The sequence below is a fragment of the Diorhabda carinulata genome, chromosome 9 (genome assembly GCF_026250575.1).
Source record: "Diorhabda carinulata isolate Delta chromosome 9, icDioCari1.1, whole genome shotgun sequence".
In the NCBI taxonomy this organism is placed as follows: Eukaryota; Metazoa; Arthropoda; class Insecta; order Coleoptera; family Chrysomelidae; genus Diorhabda; species Diorhabda carinulata.
In genome coordinates this window covers 121,179-143,525 of record NC_079468.1, presented here as the reverse complement: position 1 = coordinate 143,525, position 22,347 = coordinate 121,179, and the positions used below count along the sequence as shown (strand labels likewise).

At 28.5% G+C, this 22,347-nt stretch overlaps 1 protein-coding gene across 10 annotated transcripts in view; it reads right to left on the bottom strand.

Moving 5' to 3' along the window:
* LOC130898320 (GTPase-activating Rap/Ran-GAP domain-like protein 3) overlaps positions 1-22,347 on the bottom strand; it is a 63,614-nt gene that overhangs the window by 30,767 nt on the left and 10,500 nt on the right. For 3 of the 10 annotated variants that reach the window (XM_057807542.1, XM_057807543.1, XM_057807540.1), the window contains exon 1: positions 13,291-13,456. The exons of 1 other annotated variant lie outside the window; for it this stretch is intronic. Coding sequence is in view for 1 of the 9 variants with exons in the window: in XM_057807546.1 (XP_057663529.1) it covers positions 18,189-18,376 (188 nt within the window). In the remaining 8 variants the exon portion in view is untranslated. Of the gene's footprint in view, positions 1-13,283; positions 13,528-18,188; positions 18,524-22,347 lie in introns of those variants that run through there. 6 more of the 10 variants (XM_057807536.1, XM_057807537.1, XM_057807538.1 and 3 more) reach the window with 4 other exon arrangements.

Genomic DNA, 22,347 nt, shown 5'->3' with positions numbered 1-22,347 from the left:
GAGATTTAATTAAAAGAGTTCGAGAATCTGTGAAATTATAATCGTTCTATTAGAAACGATAAAAGTTTTGTAATTAACTATATCAAAAAATCATCTTTTGTATACGAGGTTCTTACAATTAAATTACGAACCATGCATGGATTATTCACATTCGGCAATAACAAAAATAATATTTATTGAATTTCTTAATCAAATTAATAGGAAACTATCTATTTCCAAACACTTTTTTTTGATTAAATTTCGTATAGATCAAATTTGTAAAACTTTTCAAAAGATATTTAGACATTTTTTTGAATAAAAACGTTTCATCCCCTCATTTTACGATGTGTTTAATCATGAGGGGTCTAATTTGTGCTAAATAAATCTGTTTTTTGTTTTATTTGGTTGCAACGGTCAACTCGTTTTGAATTAGCTGCGAATAAAAAGATATAATTTATTTTTTTTTTACTTCATAATTGGAATTTGCTTACCACCTTCGATTTTTTTATAATAAAAGTTAATACTGTAAATATATAGTTGAATGGTTTCCGTGTTTATTAAAATTGTTCAATCTTGGAAGTATTCACATTCTTTTCAAAGAACTAATTGCGAGTCATTCGAAACGTTTCAAAAGAAAGTGTTTTCCTTTCTTCCTTTTCGATAGAATTGGAAAAACGTTATTTTCGTTACAAAAAGAAAATTTATTAATGAGTTTCAGATATAATGAAAGTGAAAACTTGCTTTTCAGTATAACTAAAAGTTGTACGAAATAATCCAGTTTAATTAATCGTAATATGTTAGTTAATTATAAAATTGATTCGGTATTTCAACATATACAGTCTTTCGGAAAAATATAATAAAAAGAAAAGTCCGAAGGATATAAATTTAAAAAATCCGCATGCAATTAGAATCGACTTATTTCTATAATAATTTTTTTTTTTTAAATTGAAATTTCCATTTTGAATTTCGACGGCGGTGCTTAAGATCCTCCAAATTGAAACTCGGTAACATATTATTCGATATCCGGTTGTCATCTTATTAGCTACTGTATCATGAATTCTTGTAACAAAGTAAAAGATAATGAGGAACTTTAGCTTGCGTCATTATTAAAGTCTTACAGGCAGCTGTGCTGTAATATAGCTACAATGAACTAACTTCATCGTCATTTTATAACTGAAAGAATATTTTTTGATAATCAACTATGTTTCTAATCGATTTCAGCGTTAATAGTCTTTAAAACTTTTCGTTCTGAAACTAGAAACTAGAATTATGATACTGATAATTTATAATAACAAAACTGGGTGGTTTTGAACAAACGGTATTTCAAACGAATACCAAAAATCGGATATTTGGAAATGATTGAATGAAGTGTTTATGTTTAATTTGTAGTGCTCGATATCTTAGGGGATGAAGTTATAGTTAGAGGGCGTGTATTTTATCATCGAGAAGCTCATTTATCAATTATTTATCGGCTTCGCTGCTTTGCAACAACGTCTAATCAAAACGTTGGCACTTGGCTTTTCTCCATTATATTATATAGATGAAACTTTCAAAACAATGCCTATTAATTCCGGAAGAAAGATTAAGATAAATTAATAATCAAAATTTAATACGAAGTCTCCGTAAGCTTTAACCGAAAATTTCCTATTTCAAAGTTTATATATTCAATTATTCAATAGTCGAATTAGAAGTTTGACGCATGAAAATATAAAATAATCTGTAAATTAATAATTGAAGTGATAATTAATTTAAATAGTTTATCAAAGTTATGTTTGGAATCGTGAATAGATTCAACGAAACAATCAGCAAAATTCAAACATGTTAATTAAATTTTTTTTTATTATTTAGTGTAATATTCAACTTTTGCATATAAATTGAGTTTGTGATTGAATAATAAATTTACGAATCAGACGTAGAACGAATCGTTTCAAGTTAAACCCAAATTAATCAATTCAAATGTACATTTTTACATTTTACACCCAATTTTGCAACAATTCACTGTAATAATCAACTTTTTCATATAAATTATTGACGATAAACTCCCGATTTCACATAATTGAGTTTGTGATTGAATAATAAATTTACGAATCAGACGTAGAACGAATAGTTTCAAGTTAAACTCAAATTAATCAATTCAAATGTATATTTTTACATTTTACACCCAATTTTGCAACAATTCACTGTAATAATCAACTTTTTCATATAAATTATTGACGATAAACTCCCGATTTCACATAATTTAGTTTGTGATTGAATAATAAATTTACGAATCAGACGTAGAACTAATCAATTCAAGTTAAACTCAAATTAATCAATTCAAATGTATATTTTTATATTTTACACCCAATTTTGCAACAATTCACTGTAATAATCAACTTTTGCATATAAATTATTGACGATAAACTCCCGATTTCACATAATTTAGTTTGTGATTGAATAATAAATTTACGAATCAGATGTAGAACGAATCATTTCAAGTTAAACTCAAATTAATCAATTCAAATGTATATTTTTATATTTTACACCCAATTTTGCAACAATTCACTGTAATAATCAACTTTTGCATATAAATTATTGACGATAAACTCCCGATTTCACATAATTTAGTTTGTGATTGAATAATAAATTTACGAATCAGATGTAGAACGAATCATTTCAAGTTAAACTCAAATTAATCAATTCAAATGTATATTTTTATATTTTACACCCAATTTTGCAACAATTCACTGTAATAATCAACTTTTGCATATAAATTATTGACGATAAACTCCCGATTTCACATAATTTAGTTTGTGATTGAATAATAAATTTACGAATCAGATGTAGAACGAATCATTTCAAGTTAAACTCAAATTAATCAATTCAAATGTATATTTTTATATTTTACACCCAATTTTGCAACAATTCACTGTAATAATCAACTTTTGCATATAAATTATTGACGATAAACTCCCGATTTCACATAATTTAGTTTGTGATTGAATAATAAATTTACGAATCAGATGTAGAACGAATCATTTCAAGTTAAACTCAAATTAATCAATTCAAATGTATATTTTTATATTTTACACCCAATTTTGCAACAATTCACTGTAATAATCAACTTTTGCATATAAATTATTGACGATAAACTCCCGATTTCACATAATTTAGTTTGTGATTGAATAAAAATTTACGAATCAGACGTAGAACTAATCAATTCAAGTTAAACTCAAATTAATCAATTCAAATGTATATTTTTACATTTTACACCCAATTTTGCAACAATTCACTGTAATAATCAACTTTTGCATATAAATTATTGATGATAAACTCCCGATTTCACATAATTGAGTTTGTGATTGAATAATAAATTTACGAATCAGATGTAGAACGAATCATTTCAAGTAGTTATTTAGTGTCTAAAAAAATCGTTGACCAATCATTTATAATGGTAAATTCATATTTTATTTCTGACGTATATTTCGTTATGACGAACTATAAAAATCAATGACCATTCGCAATAAAAGACAGAGCGAATTTACTAAAGTTACATTTGGAAACATCTAGATTATTTTAAAAATTAAAACGCAAAAAAATTATACCTTCAATAATTAATTTCGTGCATTCAAATGAATTTTAGTTAATACAATCATTGACATTAATTATAATTATTCAGTATTCGTAAAATTCGAAATTTTTTGTGTTTATAAAGTTTTTTTTTTTAAATAAAGTAAAAATATAACTGTAATTAATTTTTTTTTGGTATAATGACAGTCTTGCTATAAATTTTCGAATATTACTCATTACACTATCTAATGTTAATTAAAAACGGGGGGCGTTGTATTATATTCGATTTATCATATTACATTATGAATATGTATAGAATATCACGTTATTAGTTTTAATCTAAATAAATTATTGATTTAAATGCGCGTTTAGTTTTAAAATCAACTCAAACAAAATTCGTGCGATTCTTTATTGAACTCGTCTAGCCAAGTCGACAAGATTATGGGCCCCCACGAACCCTCAGCAGTTTATCGACACCAGACAAGTATTAAAGGAATTGGCGAAAGTCTGCACTGTACGAATTGAGTCATTGCAAAAACTAGAAATAAGTGTAGAAAACATAATCGGTAGATAAATGCAAGTTTATAAGGTGGAAATTTGATTGTATATTTCGAATTTCCGTATATTTCAAACCCCTAAATATCCAACCAAATGTACCAAATGTCCAAGGTTCCGACTTCTACGTAAATCGTTCTTCGTTTTTATTAATTTATTCGTTAATTGCAACTGGAGTTTCTTCAAAATCGTTTATCAAAAACAGATTTTTAATTCAACTTATAATCATGAGAGACGTTTTTCTGATTCAGTGGACGGTAAAATTTGTTTGAGAATTAAGATTCGTATCAAGTTTTCGAATGATTGAGTTCCAATCAAAACAGGATTATAATTTACAAATTACGATGAGATTTCGTTAAAAATCTATTATTTAGTTTCAAGATTAGATCAAATTACAGGATTCTGCAGCTCTAAATCTTTATAAATCGCGTAATTTTTAGTTCTTTATGAATATAATAATGAATTATTGTTTTACTTCAATTGCAATAAATATTCTATTGGTATAAATAATTGAACGTATGTAATGACGAGTATGAAAGTATGGTAAACATATTTTAATAAGAATGGGATTCGATGTGCGCGAAATTTCTTGATAAAATAAATAAGGAACGTGATGTTTACATCCTGAATTTCACCTCGGGCAATATCAGGATTGAATAAGCGCGATACGCTCGTTCGACGAACGTGTTTGATTGGATATATTGAAAAAAATTGGACAACCAACTAATTCACAAGTTTTTATGTGTTATTTATTGTAAAAGTACGTTTATGATAAAAAAAAAGTTGTGAAAGAAGTTAGCAGATAGTTCTAGAAAATTTTATTGTTAATTAATCGTTAATTTTATAACGATTTCAAAATTATTTCATATAGTACAGGTAAAATGGGATTAAATCCGAAATTAAATTGAGTACATTCTCGGGATGACGTATCCTTATTTTTACAATTTTGGAAATGCATATATATTTAAAAATATCTTTTTTTTTTCGTAAATGCGTTCTTAAATATCCAAGAATATATTTATTCGAAAATTTTAAATTGTACTGAAAGCGCCTTACACAAAATGAAAGCTTTATTCTCGTTTCTTTCCCATGAGTTTTTGAAAAAATGCGTTGAGACCAATCTGTAGAGAATTTTGTGCTGTACATTTTTTGTTTCGTCAGTTTTTTTCGAATTCCCCATAATTTTCGAGTTATTCACGATTCAAAATATTTTTGAGTGTATAAACCAATTTTAAGGTGAAACTTTTGAGGTTAGGAACAAATACCCACAATACTTTTTTTTAGAGAATTTTGTACTGTACATTTTTTGTTCCGTCAGTTTTTTTCGAATTCCTCTTAGTTTTCGAGTTATTAGGAAAAAATACCCAAAATACTTTTTTGTAGAGAATTTTGTACTGTACATTTTTTGTTCCGTCAGTTTTTTTCGAATTCCTCTTAGTTTTCGAGTTATTCGCGATTTAAAATATTTTTGAGTCTATAAACCCATTTTAAGATGAAAATTTTGAGGTTAGGAAAAAATACCCGAAATACTTTTTTGTAGAGAATTTTGTACTGTACATTTTTTGTTCCGTCAGTTTTTTTCGAATTCCTCTTAGTTTTCGAGTTATTCGCGATTTAAAATATTTTTGAGTCTATAAACCCATTTTAAGATGAAAATTTCGAGGTTAGGAAAAAATACCCGAGATACTTTTTTGTAGAGAATTTTGTACTGTACATTTTTTGTTCCATCAGTTTTTTTCAAATTCCTCTTAGTTTTCGAGTTATTCGCGATTTAAAATATTTTTGAGTCTATAAACTCCTTTTAAGATGAAAATTTTGAGGTTAGGAAAAAATACCCGAGATACTTTTTTGTAGAGAATTTTGTACTGTACATTTTTTGTTCCATCAGTTTTTTTCAAATTCCTCTTAGTTTTCGAGTTATTCGCGATTTAAAATATTTTTGAGTCTATAAACTCCTTTTAAGATGAAAATTTTGAGGTTAGGAAAAAATACCCGAAATACTTTTTCGTAGAGAATTGTGTTAAGAGTTACTAGGCTTATTCAGTATTCCAAAATATCCCACAATCTAGAAAATCAAAACCTCTTAATTTAATTTAAGGTTTTAGCTCAAAATGGCCTAATTTGCCTGTACTAATATTATAGTCGATAGATTTTGGAATAAGTTAACTCTACCTGAGTAAATTACTAATCAGAAAAAATTGATCGTAAACGTGCCTAAAAATAATTTGAATAATTTTTTACTGATACTTCACTGTTTTTGGACATCTTCAAATTTAACTTGGCCATATTTTTGTCTCACACTGTTATCAAATTTTTTTATTCGAAAAAATCGTATCGTAATTGTTTTCTACGATGAATACAGCTTCTTCTGTTTCCGTGACGATCTCATATAATTGTCCAAGTCGGAAAGCTTCTTCTTTCCTTTCGCCTTTTTAAAAAAGTAATTACTCCATCGACCTCAGACATTTATGCCGTTTTAAACGTAATAACGTTCGTTTTACAAATCCGAAAACTTCAAACTAATATTATTTGGAAATAAATTCTCATTTGACTTCAAGTTTAGTTTCAAAACTAAAGCACTTATATTGTTTATGCCAAATAGTATGGAAAGTTATTTCACATTATTGATTGTTGAAAATTTATAGTATTGTTATTGGTAGTAATAAACACATTAGCGGTAATAACATTTTTAGTCGACGCCATCTAAAAGTTGTTCGTTCTGTATTCATTTACATACCGAAAGTTGCGTTTTAAGTGTTCCGTGTAGTGAAAGTGACAGTTCCGTACTACAAAACGCTCCGGAGTAGACACTTAAATGTTGACAGTTGACAGTTTCACTTCGATGATTTTGCATAACCCTTAAATTTTTAATTCATCAGCGATGAATAGCAATGCGGCCGTTCTTAATTCGTTATTAATTATAAATAAAATGTTTATAATTCTCTATTATTTATTTTCTTTCCTCAGTGTAATCGAAAAAGTTTTGGATCTTATGCGTCGTGTAAAAAATGTTTTGTTTTGGCAACAAACGTTTCTGTATTAGTGGCAAGCCGACCAATCCAAAAACACATTTACGTAATTCATTTATTTATTGCCGATAAAAATGATAGCGTGATTAATAGTTTAACAAACTGGGTTCGGTCGTTCTTGACTATCATCTGATAAAACACATCAAGCAATAAATTTCCATGTTCTAGTTGTAGTGTTTGTTGTCTTCATTCAATTTGAGGTTAATAGTTCGCCGGCATGGAATGGAAACTTTTCAAGGTGCTATTTTAAAGCTAAATACGAAACGGAAGTACTAGTTTAATTGACTCAATTAATATTTGATTCGTTGCTGTAATACATTGGAAAATGTAAATACAAATAACCGATTTATGCTTATTAAATAAAATGAATGTTACAATAATCAAAATGGATACCTATTAACTATTATTTTCTTTCTTCTTTTTTGTGAAATCGGGTTATCCAGACAATGTTCGCTAACTAAAAAGATTCATCAGTAAAAACAGGGATTTGACTCAATGCAGTCGCTCCAGTTAATATACAGAGTGAGTTTTATGTACGGAACGCCTCAATTATTTCGGAAACGGCTTGTAATAACAAATATTGTTTAAAATTCTTATATATTTTCTATAAATTTTATCGATCATCAGTAAAAACAGGGATTTGACTCAATGCAGTCGCTTTAGTTAATATACAGAGTGAGTTTTATATACGGAACGCCTCAATTATTTCGAAAACGGTTTGTAATAATAAATATTGTTTAAAATTCTTATATATTTTCTATAAATTTTATCGATCATCAGTAAAAACAGGGATTTGACTCAATGCAGTCGCTTTAGTTAATATACAGAGTGAGTTTTATATACGGAACGCCTCAATTATTTCGAAAACGGTTTGTAATAACAAATATTGTTTAAAATTTTTATATATTTTCTATAAATTTTATCGATCATCAGTAAAAATAGGGATTAGACTCAATGCAATCGCTCCGGTTGATATACAGAGTGAGTTTTATGTATGGAACGCCTCAATTATTTCGAAAACGGCTTGTAATATTAAATATTGTTTAAAATTCTTATATATTTTCTATAAATTTTATCGATCATCAGTAAAAACAGGTATTTGACTCAATGCAGTCGCTTTAGTTAATATACAGAGTGAGTTTTATATACGGAACGCCTCAATTATTTCGAAAACGGTTTGTAATAACAAATATTGTTTAAAATTCTTATATATTTTCTATAAATTTTATCGATCATCAGTAAAAATAGGGATTAGACTCAATGCAATCGCTCCGGTTGATATACAGAGTGAGTTTTATGTATGGAACGCCTCAATTATTTCGAAAACGGCTTGTAATATTAAATATTGTTTAAAATTCTTATATATTTTCTATAAATTTTATCGATCATCAGTAAAAACAGGTATTTGACTCAATGCAGTCGCTTTAGTTAATATACAGAGTGAGTTTTATATACGGAACGCCTCAATTATTTCGAAAACGGTTTGTAATAACAAATATTGTTTAAAATTCTTATATATTTTCTATAAATTTTATCGATCATCAGTAAAAATAGGGATTAGACTCAATGCAATCGCTCCGGTTGATATACAGAGTGAGTTTTATGTATGGAACGCCTCAATTATTTTGAAAACGGCTTGTAATAATAAATATTGTTTAAAATTCTTATATATTTTCTATAAATTTTATCGATCATCAGTAAAAACAGGGATTTGACTCAATGCAGTCGCTTTAGTTAATATACAGAGTGAGTTTTATATACGGAACGCCTCAATTATTTCGAAAACGGTTTGTAATAACAAATATTGTTTTAAATTCTTATATATTTTCTATAAATTTTATCGATCATCAGTAAAAATAGGGATTAGACTCAATGCAATCGCTCCGGTTGATATACAGAGTGAGTTTTATGTATGGAACGCCTCAATTATTTCGAAAACGGCTTGTAATATTAAATATTGTTTAAAATTCTTATATATTTTCTATAAATTTTATCGATCATCAGTAAAAACAGGTATTTGACTCAATGCAGTCGCTTTAGTTAATATACAGAGTGAGTTTTATATACGGAACGCCTCAATTATTTCGAAAACGGTTTGTAATAACAAATATTGTTTAAAATTCTTATATATTTTCTATAAATTTTATCGATCATCAGTAAAAATAAGGATTAGACTCAATACAATCGCTCCGGTTGATATACAGAGTGAGTTTTATGTATGGAACGCCTCAATTATTTTGAAAACGGCTTGTAATAATAAATATTGTTTAAAATTCTTATATATTTTCTATAAATTTTATCGATCATCAGTAAAAATAGGGATTAGACTCAATGCAATCGCTCCGGTTGATATACAGAGTGAGTTTTATGTATGGAACGCCTCAATTATTTTGAAAACGGCTTGTAATAATAAATATTGTTTAAAATTCTTATATATTTTCTATAAATTTTATCGATCATCAGTAAAAATAGGGATTAGACTCAATGCAATCGCTCCGGTTGATATACAGAGTGAGTTTTATGTATGGAACGCCTCAATTATTTCGAAAACGGCTTGTAATAATAAATATTGTTTAAAATTCTTATATATTTTCTATAAATTTTATCGATCATCAGTAAAAATAGGGATTTGACTCAATGCAATCGCTCCGGTTGATATACAGAGTGAGTTTTATGTATGGAACGCCTCAATTATTTCGAAAACGGCTTGTAATAATAAATATTGTTTAAAATTCTTATATATTTTCTATAAATTTTATCGATCATCAGTAAAAATAGGGATTAGACTCAATGCAATCGCTCCGGTTGATATACAGAGTGAGTTTTATGTATGGAACGCCTCAATTATTTTGAAAACGGCTTGTAATAAAAAATATTGTTTAAAATTCTTATATATTTTCTATAAATTTTATCGATCATCAGTAAAAATAGGGATTAGACTCAATGCAATCGCTCCGGTTGATATACAGAGTGAGTTTTATGTATGGAACGCCTCAATTATTTCGAAAACGGCTTGTAATATTAAATATTGTTTAAAATTCTTATATATTTTCTATAAATTTTATCGATCATCAGTAAAAACAGGTATTTGACTCAATGCAGTCGCTTTAGTTAATATACAGAGTGAGTTTTATATACGGAACGCCTCAATTATTTCGAAAACGGTTTGTAATAACAAATATTGTTTAAAATTCTTATATATTTTCTATAAATTTTATCGATCATCAGTAAAAATAGGGATTAGACTCAATGCAATCGCTCCGGTTGATATACAGAGTGAGTTTTATGTATGGAACGCCTCAATTATTTTGAAAACGGCTTGTAATAATAAATATTGTTTAAAATTCTTATATATTTTCTATAAATTTTATCGATCATCAGTAAAAATAGGGATTAGACTCAATGCAATCGCTCCGGTTGATATACAGAGTGAGTTTTATGTATGGAACGCCTCAATTATTTCGAAAACGGCTTGTAATAATAAATATTGTTTAAAATTCTTATATATTTTCTATAAATTTTATCGATCATCAGTAAAAATAGGGATTTGACTCAATGCAATCGCTCCGGTTGATATACAGAGTGAGTTTTATGTATGGAACGCCTCAATTATTTCGAAAACGGCTTGTAATAATAAATATTGTTTAAAATTCTTATATATTTTCTATAAATTTTATCGATCATCAGTAAAAATAGGGATTAGACTCAATGCAATCGCTCCGGTTGATATACAGAGTGAGTTTTATGTATGGAACGCCTCAATTATTTCGAAAACGGCTTGTAATAATAAATATTGTTTAAAATTCTTATATATTTTCTATAAATTTTATCGATCATCAGTAAAAATAGGGATTTGACTCAATGCAATCGCTCCGGTTGATATACAGAGTGAGTTTTATGTATGGAACGCCTCAATTATTTCGAAAACGGCTTGTAATAATAAATATTGTTTAAAATTCTTATATATTTTCTATAAATTTTATCGATCATCAGTAAAAACAGGGATTTGACTCAATGCAGTCGCTTTAGTTAATATACAGAGTGAGTTTTATGTATGGAACGCCTCAATTATTTCGAAAACGGTTTGTAATAATAAATATTGTTTAAAATTCTTATATATTTTCTATAAATTTTATCGATCATCAGTAAAAATAGGGATTTGACTCAATGCAATCGCTCCGGTTGATATACAGAATGAGTTTTATGTATGGAACGCCTCAATTATTTCGAAAACGGCTTGTAATAATAAATATTGTTTAAAATTCTTATATATTTTCTATAAATTTTATCGATCATCAGTAAAAATAGGGATTAGACTCAATGCAATCGCTCCGGTTGATATACAGAGTGAGTTTTATGTATGGAACGCCTCAATTATTTCGAAAACGGCTTATAATAATAAATATTGTTTAAAATTCTTATATATTTTCTATAAATTTTATCGATCATCAGTAAAAACAGGTATTTGACTCAATGCAGTCGCTTTAGTTAATATACAGAGTGAGTTTTATATACGGAACGCCTCAATTATTTCGAAAACGGCTCGGATTTATATTGTGAATTAAGTATTCTGATGAAAATCATTAAGAACTGTACTTGCCATATCGAGATTTCATCAATTGTTTTGAAACCTTTCGGAAATTTCTTTATTACCTGTGTGAAAAATTGATCAACTGATAATTAAAGTGATTGATCATTTCGAAAATAAATACATTCTATAAGTTGATTTTTACTGCGCTGAATATTTTGTATTTATGTCAAGGAAATTCCGAACAAAAGCATTGTCTAAAAATAGAAATTAGATAAACAAATCTAAATTGCAAACCTAAAGTTGAAGTAAACAGTTTTTATAAAATGTTAATACTAAAACATTAAGTGTAAATATCAATGTTTGTATTACAAATATACTTTATTCGAATTAAACGTTCTAAACCGACTAAAGTATTACTTAATAATCTTGATCAAACGTTTAATTTTTATTGTAAACAACTATTTACCATAGTTTACCTATAAAATTGTATTTTAAAACTAAATCCTTATTTAAAAAGTCCGGTTTTGCATAATATGAGACAAGCGATAAACCCCAACTATGTAGATGGCAGCTATATTGATTATTTTGCCGCAGTAAACCCGTTTTAACTAGTTAAAGTGTCGGTGAAGCGAACAGTTTTGAAATAAATATAATAACTTTCCAAACTATATACGGTTATTTTTATATATCTTTCGATACATCGCCCTACATCAATCTAATTTATCCCGGATATATATGACAGAACGAAAACAAAATAAGGAATTAACAACGAGACTGTCCGTTTAATCGAGCACCGTAATATCATAACTGGTAATGGTAAAACCCCTCTTATTACTCGGGTTATCAATCTTTCTATCCGTTTTTATTTCAGACATATTTGCTCAATAAAATAAGGGGATTTATCAATGAGATATAGTGACGGATATATTCTATCAAACCGGGGACTAATATTTGATTAGGAAATCATTTTATTTATGTTCTAATTCTGTAGAAGAAACGTCCTATCCGTCATTTTTGAAATAATTTTGATTGCGTTTGTATATTCAAAAATTTGACGGCATATTTCGAAATAGTTTACATCCGATCTGTTCTGGTCTTATTAATATCTAAAAAACTGTCACTTTTCTTATGTTTTTTTTTGACTAAACACGTTGATGCAAGTTTCAGAACACGCAATCTAAAAACACGAATCGGTTTCCATGATATTCTATAAAAAAGTAAAGCGTTGGTTTTTATAACCGACCATTATAACAGTTATTTAGGGCAAAATACTGCGGCGATTTCTTTAAAATATTACAAAATTCTTATTCTTCCTTCTTTATTTACCTAATCCACGTTTAGAATTAGTTTAGGGCTCGATATTTTACAATGCTAAAAAATGCACAATCATTTCGTACATAGTTTTTACGATATTCGATATTTTAGTATTCCTACATTCATTCCTTAGATATTTATCTAGTCAAATATATTTTACAGAACGTTATGATAATAATATGCCTCAATAAAACACCTAAACGTAATCGAAAATCAGAAATAACTAATTAAAATAAGACGGAGATGTCTTAAACATAAAATTAATGAGATTTTTCGTTATAATAAATCGAAAACAAAACAATAGATCATTCTCCGTTCGAACAAACCCTTTACCGATGAAAAATTATATTTCAGGAAAACACCGTATGATCAACATTGCGATTTTCACTTTCGAACTAAATTCGCGGATCATCGAAAGAGCGGGGTCTTCGAACTCGACGGATCGGACACCGGAAAAATTAGCTTTGTAAGCTACACTCGCTAACGTAAAGCTTCAACTGAAATTTCAAAGCTCCGCCACGCTTTCATAACAACTCGATAAATGGCAACGTTGTAAATTGAGCGCGCAATGGAAAATCCGTCTGAAATGCGAAGCCAGTAGGTACATACGTAATATGATATTATTTATGTATGCAAAATTTAAAATTTTATTGTTTCGTTAAATAATTGAAATAAACTCGAATTTCTACTGGATTTTTTTCTTGATATCAAAATGGTATACGTGTAATAGTGCATTTATTTTATAGTCGTTAGAAATAAACGTTTATATTAACATTTTTTAACATCTAAATTACAAGCGATCGAAATTTTTATGTAAACGCCCTGTATAGGTATTATACCAATGAGTTTTTAAATTATAAATAAGAAAAAAACAGTGTAACTTTTTCACTGCTCACAGCTTGCGTTACTTTTGTTGTTATAAACATAATACGATATAAACCAATCAACTTCTTTTTGTAAATAATTTTCTTTATAAGATATTTTGTCATAATATTTACATACCTCTTTTGTAGTTTTGTATGTACTTGTTGGTGACATACTGGGTTCCTGGAATTTAAGTTATTTAGCACTGTTTAATTTGTCCTTTTGTTGAACTATTTTTATAAAAACAAATTGATTGTTTGGTTTATTTTCTTTTGAGGTTAAGTCTTGACCTTGCTTGTAAGAGCAAAGTTGCTTCCCCTTAGAAGGTTCGAGCGACATCTAGTAAACTGTTCACGAATTAAGTTATTCGTGTAGTATTTTGTAAATTTTGCGGATATTGATTTTTGGTTGTTCAGTCCGTTGAAAGGTTGTTTTGAGGAGTGATTTATAAGCTGGTGTTTTTAAAATTGAGCTATTATTGCAACTGACTAGATTGTCGTCATGACGTGTGACCCGATTTTGCTCAAGAAGTCTGCTGCTAACTTCATTCATATTTTCCTTTGGACTGTCAACCGATGTGGAATTTTTCATTATGGATTTGATTATAAATTTTTAAATTTGGCTCCAAATTTTATATTTGCGGAAGTCGTGATATTTCCGACTGAGAAATTGACGATTGGAGAGGTAGTTACCTTGTTCTTTTAGTCAGCGGCCTAAAGCCTTCCGCCGATTTCAAAAATTCTAGAATATCAAATTGTTAATTGACATCCAAGAAGAAGTAGATATAAGTTCCCTTCGTTGAAATGGAAGGTAAGCTCTTTTTTTGTGAAAGCAGAAATAGTTCTAATTAGGTTTGGCTCCAAATTATAGATTACCTTTTTTTATTGCATTCAGAAAATGTTAAAATATTAAGTTATAAATTATTTCTTTTAGTAGTCTATAAATTGGCGAAATTTTTCACAGATTGTATTTTGTACATTTTTCTTTTTAATTTAATTAAGGACCTAGTTTTGAACATAGGACCTTTCTTGGGATTTAAAACTTAGACGACCTTAATTTGGATTTAACATCAAACTTTGACTCGTGGAACTACCTAATCCGGGACAATTAACTGAATGAACTTGTTTAATTCCTAATTGCATTCCACGGATATGGTTCTATTTGTATTCTCCTGACAAGTAGGGAGCCTCATATGTTAAAGGCTAGATCCATTCACATTAGTTTTTTTTGTAAAATTTACTTCATTAACAGTTCTGTAAACTCATGAGTTTTGCGGGTAATTTTTTTTAACCTGGCATACAAAATTTTTGTACATATTAAACACAACAAAATCTTGGAACGAACCCTGACAACACACATTAACATGATGAACATAGTCGGAGCCCAAAATTACAATTGAGCTTTTTGGTTTTGAAATAAACATTACGTATATCGAATTGTCTACTAAATTATTGAATCAGATTTATTTTAATTTCACCACTCACTGCCGTAAGGTATAAAAAAGCGATTGGTCGTTATTTTTTCCGTTTCTACAAATATAAAAAGTTAACGTACCGCAAAAAATCGTTGGACTATAAAATCTAGTTCATTCATATGCGATGCGCAGGTTATATTCACGAGGGTGGTTCTTATCCGGGTAGAAATTCAACGTTTTGTCGAAACTACTAACCAAACATTAATTTCAAAAATAAATACGGTTTTTTTTAAATAATTAGGATAGAATATATATTTTAATACGTAGAAACTAATATATTACAACTTTTTATGTGATTAGATAAATAATTAGAGTATCCGTTTGAAAAAGAAAAAAAAGTTAATTAAAATCTCATAAATATCATCATTCCAAACGAACAGGCGTTTTCTGAGGGTGACTTTAATTTTTCCGTTTCCATTTTCTCGTAATGGCTCTATGGCTACTCATATTATTTTAAAGTTAATTGAATATAAGAGCCCTCCGATGAATTTCCTCGGCTTGTTATATAAAGAAACTCTCAAAACTACTTTATTATACTGGATGATTAATTAAAAATTGAAAATTTTTAGATATATGACGAGAATTTCATTTAGTAATTAAGCAATATCATAACTTATTATAATTGCCCAATTTCCTTAGATTTAGGAAAAAATATGTTTAGCAACACTGCAATGTATATATGCTCCTGTATGGTAAGTACCTCAGATTCAGGTAGATTATGTTATCAACGATGGAATCATCATTTTTCTCAATTTTCTCGAACGTGGAAAAAGGAACTATGTAATTAGAGTCACTCGACAGAAATTCGAAATACTCAGAGCAACCAGTTTTGACCGGATTCTCAAGAGCATTGACGAACCCGGTCAACTTTGCGGCGCCGTAACAGCGTTTTAAATTAATGAAATTCAAAAAATAACAGAGAAAAATTTCTCTTTTTTGGTTATAACTTCTTTAATTTCAAATTTAGGACAAAAAGTTATATAAACATATTTGTAGGTTGAATAATTTGCAAGTAATTATGTCTTTACGAATTTTTTGTAAGACGCATATTTTCAGAGATATCCCGAAAAAGGTGTTTCGCCCCTTTTTCCAAGATGGTGGCCGGGGGACAAAGGTGGCGACCCCACAAATTTGAGGTTAAGTTTCTATTGACCCTCCACACATGTCAAAAATAAAATTGCGTCCTCTAAAAAATACATTATTCGGTCCTCAAATTGTAACATTTCAATGGACTAATTGCAAATACGTCTAAAATAATTCAAGACGTTTTTATAGAAAATTATAGTCCACGTATTTTTTGTTTGGACCTTTTTTCTTCTCCTCTTCTCGTGTTTTTTAGATATTTTCAATAAAGTGATTTTTGGGGTGGGTTTTAATTATTTTGTACCCTCTGATAAAATTCAACATTTTTCAACTATAAATCTTTTAAATTAGTCAAGTAATAAGATTGTCTATTTTTCGATATCAATCAAACTGTCTAAACTCTCAAATATTTGAGTTACTAAATATTTAATGAATGTTAAATTCATCTTATGAAATTTGATCAGCATATATACTTAAATAACTGTAACATTAAAATTATTTCGCAATACTTTTAATTTTGACGATGCATTTCAATTAGTAGAGCTAAAAACCTTTTATATTTATTACATAAAAATAAATATTAGTTTCTCTATATTGTTTATATAAGAAATATGTTGTTTTTTCGTGAAAATCTATGAAATAATGGAAATTTTGTCCTAGTTCTGATCGTATGTTTTTGTACCTTATGCTACTATGTATTTTTTTTTAAAATAATATATATCTCATTAAAACGAAATAACTTTAGAAATGAAACATGCGTCGTTCTACTTACTTATCAACAGATATATTCCTAAAAATAAAAAAACGAACCTTCACATACGTAGGATATCTATTAGCAATTTTATTTGAAGGTTAGGTTAGGTTATTAAAATTCGCCTATTCTCCATTTTTTATCCACATATCAAAGAAAAGTTTTTGTTCATGTTTACATTTGTGTGCCAGTTTTCCCGCTGTACTTTTTTTAATTAACAGTAAATGGAAATTAATCCAAACCGATTTGTGATGCTGAATAATACACGTCATCCATTTGAGATGGATTTTTGCAAATTAAAAATTTGAATGCTTCTCTTTTGTTTCAGTTTTTCAATTACGAATTACTTTATATATGAAAAATCTTAGTCTAGAATGTTTATTACTATGATTTTTTTGTTCGTCAAAAATAATGAGAAATTTATAAATCTATTACAACACTATTTTGATACTAGAGCACTCTATGTTTTAAATATACAAACTAAATTTTTTTAATTTCAGTTTTCTATAAATAAAAATAAAATGAAAAGCTAAGTCTTTAATACTGCTCTCTAGATGGCATCACCCGCTTATACGCCATCTATGCTTCAGTATAACAATTGATGTTTAACGATTTTCTATAGAATGCTAGTTCGACTAGAGTACTACAGATGGCTCTCGTTAAATTAGGTTTAAATTGCAAATTCTCAATTGTATATGCAATAGATTGAATATCTAGGGTTAGTAACTTGTTGAAATCGCTGGGAAAGTAGCGAACTCAATTACGTTAAATAAATTTTCAATGTCTACGGTTCATTTAGGTAAATAATAAAGATGTTTTATTGATTTATTTGTGTATATATTTTACTAATTGTCTTTTTATTGTTTCTGAAACAAATATTGTAAATAGTTGGTGTGTTGAAATAACTTTCTTTCAAATAAATTAGTTACAATAATACAATTTTAATAGTCCAACTAATTTGTACGTGCAAACAAAAACGACGGTTACCCCTAAAAGTTAAATTATAAAATTACGGATCGTTTAACATGCTGGAAACAAAGCTCCTAAACAAAACTTTACCTTTTTGTTGCCGACGACGACGTCCAAGTCTGCAAACTGGCACTTCTCGTATCCAATTTGTGATGGGTTTCGACTACTGCCATTCGTCTACAGTAGCGCGCTTTGTCAAGAGGGTTCCCGCTTCCTCGTGATGAGGAAGGGCTTTTCACACTCACTTCTTCGCCAAGTTTTAGTTTGTGAACGCACATGTTCGGTAATTTATTATTAATATCTCCTGTTTATTGGTCCGTTGGAATTGGAATTCGAAAGGGCGAGTTTAAATTAGCAGTAAGCAAACAATTTTGAATTATTAATCGGACTCTATATAGTCCGGTCAAATTAGACCAGAAAAAAAAGACTGAAGCTACATATATTCCTATTAATCTGAAAATTGATATAATTGTTTAAAATAGAATTGAAAATAAAATTTGAACGTTCCACATCAATTCCGTGTATGGAAAAAATTCTATTCAAGGTCGAAGGTCAAAAAAATGAGTTTTTCGCTATTATCAGCAAAACGGTATGTTTTATCATGAAAATACCTTATACAAGAATTGTAGATCATTAAATTATCTACAAAAAACGTTTTAATACTTTTTCTCCTACGAGCCACCGTTTCTGAGATATAACGATTCAAAAAATTATGTTCAGATTTACTGTCGTATTTGATGATTGCACGAGAAATATTAAAGCTGCATATAAATTTTGTCGAACTTTAGCAACATCTTTGTCAATTCATTATAAATTTGATGAACTTATGACAGTTCCAACCAGTGTCACAACTTTTACTATTTTTTGAATCATTATATCTCAGAAACGGTGGCTCGTAGGAAAAAAGTAATAATACGTTTTTTATAGATAATTTTATGATCTATAATTTTTGTCTGAGGTATTTTAACGATAAAACTCAACGTTTTAGTGATAATCAAGAAAAACTCATTTTTTGACCTTTGACCTTGAATAAAATTGTTTCCATCCAAGGAAATGATGTGGAACGTTCAAATTTCATTTTCAATTGTATTTTAAACAATTTTACTGATTTTCAGATTGATGGAAATGTCTAAATTGACCGGATTAATATAGATTTTTAAGGAAATGTATTTCAATTCTTAATATATCAAATAGAACATTTTGCCGTACTCTGATGATAATTTTCTATTTGAAAAATTGATTTTTTGTAATAGATTTTATCGTTAATGATTCTTTGATATACAAACATTGGAATATTTGATTAGTTTTGAAAAAAAAATTAGTTCTAATCGAAAGTAATAAGATATTTCAGTCGTATGTTTGAAAATCTATTTTAAAAATCTTGATACCGCCCACGAAATTATTTACAGATCGTATATATTGATTTATATTAAAATAATAATTAATTAATGAATCTAAAACATTTTGTGTGGATAAAAAACGACAACTCGGGAAACAAAACCTTTAAAATCCATCTCAACACAAATCAGTTGAACATGTCCCGCGATACCACCACACAGTCAGCTACCGGACTAATAATCATGATTATTAAAATAGTATCGAAACGTCGCGTTATCTCGTGATTTGCACATTCTAGAGAATAGTAAATAGACTTAGTGTCGTTGATTATAAACTGATCTGCAGCAAATTTCTGTTGGCCATCGAGAGGATTCCAGCGACAGGCGCATAACATTGTCACTGAATCCCTTTTCATAAAGGATATTTAATAGATTGATCAAAGGATATTAGTATGAGAGACCTAGACGAAAAAAATTTCTACCGTCACTTAAAAAATATCGGTTAAGACACACTATTAAAGTATAAAGAAAATTTTACATTTAAAACGATTAACGAAACGAATTTGTTTTTTTTTTTTTTAATTATTATACGTAAAGTGTAACATTCTGTTCGATATTTTATAAATATTTTTAACGTACGTGGGGATGCGATATTTTAATCTTCAGATCTCAATATTTTACATAAGAAGCTTTAGAATCGAGTTCCGTTACCTTCTTATATGAGATTCAACTATAAGTTGGTGTTTGATTAGTTATTTAAGTATAATCAACTTACTTTTTGATTGTAAAAATGCTATAAAGTAAATATGGCCCACATACTACGTCGATAAATAAAATATGAACAGTTATCAAAGCTTTTTATCTGGAGCCGTGTTCACTCGCATCACTTGCTTCACAATTGACAATACAATGAAAAAGAAGAGAATATGTTGACAATAGGGCGCTACTCCCTTTATCTACAGAGGATTTTTTTCAATAAAAAACCGAATTGGTTGATAATATTTCTGGTATAATTTATTAAACCAAAAAAAAATGGTAATCCACTCTAATTATTTGTCGTATTCTTCAAGTTTATCAAAGGTAATCCCAATAAAAGTGTATTGGATCTTTGATTCAACAATAATTACAGTTATTTACAATAATTTGAACCAAAATACCAAGACATTTTCGAGATTTAGTAGGTTTTATTGAAAGATTAAATGATAATATGAAACACTAAAAAAGAAGTTGCTGTAAATGGTCGTATTTTGGAAAGTTTGATTCTTGACTTTTTTGAGTTTTTTTTCCCCAATCGTCATGTCAAAATTGAGTTTGTGAGTCTGTACTGTACGGCACACAATTCATTAACATTAGCATCTCCTGTTTTATATCCAGGACGAATGGTATTTTAGTTTTTGAAATATCTATGATTTAAATATTCAATTCGATAGTATCGAGGATTTGAACGAGTCGTATTGTCACATTCCATCTGTGTTTGTCAACTCATCAAGTTTTTATTACCATACTAAATAATTTATTCACTTTTTGATACATTAGATTCGATGACATTGTACGAAATTGTTGCAAATCCATTCGAAGTCATTTTTATATCAACTTCGTGTCATAAAAAGCAAAATGCATCATCTTTTTATCAAATTATACATAAATTTTTGAGGAATTATCGATTCTATAGCTTCTCATCGATATTTCCAGAGACACAAAGGTCACATTGATCCTTTTTTTGGTGAATATAAGGCCTAGATTGTTCAAAGTAAATTCTTCATGAAAAGTTTTTAAGGAACGAGGCTTGATGCTTTTATTTGTGCAGTACTCATCCTGTACAATGCAGTTTTGCTTTGCCAAATTCGCTATAAATACTTCTACTCGATGAAACTCTACAATATAAGATTCCATTTTTGGTAATTACTTCAAAAACTTCCTTAAATGAGTTCAACGCAATAATTTTCACTTTCATTCGAATTACCAATAATGCAGAAGTTGAGGTACTATCTATTTTGAAGGAAGATGATTTACCATTATTTACATTCGAATTTGGAACTAGAAATACTATAAATTCATTTTTTTTTCGTGCCCCCGTACTATTAAATTAAAAAAAATCATATCGCAAATTAGATTTTAATCATATTGTTTGAATCAAAACCACAGAAGTCTATTTTGTCTTAAAACAAAACCTCTCCAACAAACGAATCCAATCTAACAACTTAAAATTTAATTATGACTTCCTTACTTTATGTTTTAATAGAAAACAGTCAATTTTTTAAATATTTTTTTGTATTTCGTACATTTTTTGGTTCAAAATCGTAAGTTTATTTGGAACAATGACGGCAAACTTAGAAACTTCTGAATAATTCCAAGAAATGTAACGGTTTAGAAGATTTCGCGGTTGTCCGATAGATGTCGTCAAAAAATGAGTTTTTCGCTATTATCAGCAAAACGGTGAGTTTTATCATGAAAATACCTCATACAAGAATTGTAGATCATTAAATTATCTACAAAAAATGTATGAATATTTTTTTACTACGAGCCACCGTTTCTGAGATATACGATTAAAAAAAAAGTTATGTTCAGATTTACGATTGCACGAGAAATATTAAAGCTGCATATCAATATTGTCGAACTTTAGCAGCATCTTCGTCGATTCATTATTAATTTGATGAACTTATGACAGTTCCAACCAGTCAACAGAAATTTCTTATAAAGTCTCACAACTCTTAAAATTTTTTAAATCATTATATCTCAGAAACGATCGCTAGTAGGAAAAAAAGTATTGATACGTTTTTTATAGATAATTTTATGTTCTATAATTTTTGTCTGAAGTATTTTAACGATAAAACTCAACGTTTTACTGATAATCAAGAAAAACTCATTTTTTGACACGTTTGTGACACTTTTGGCACTTTTTTGAATATTTT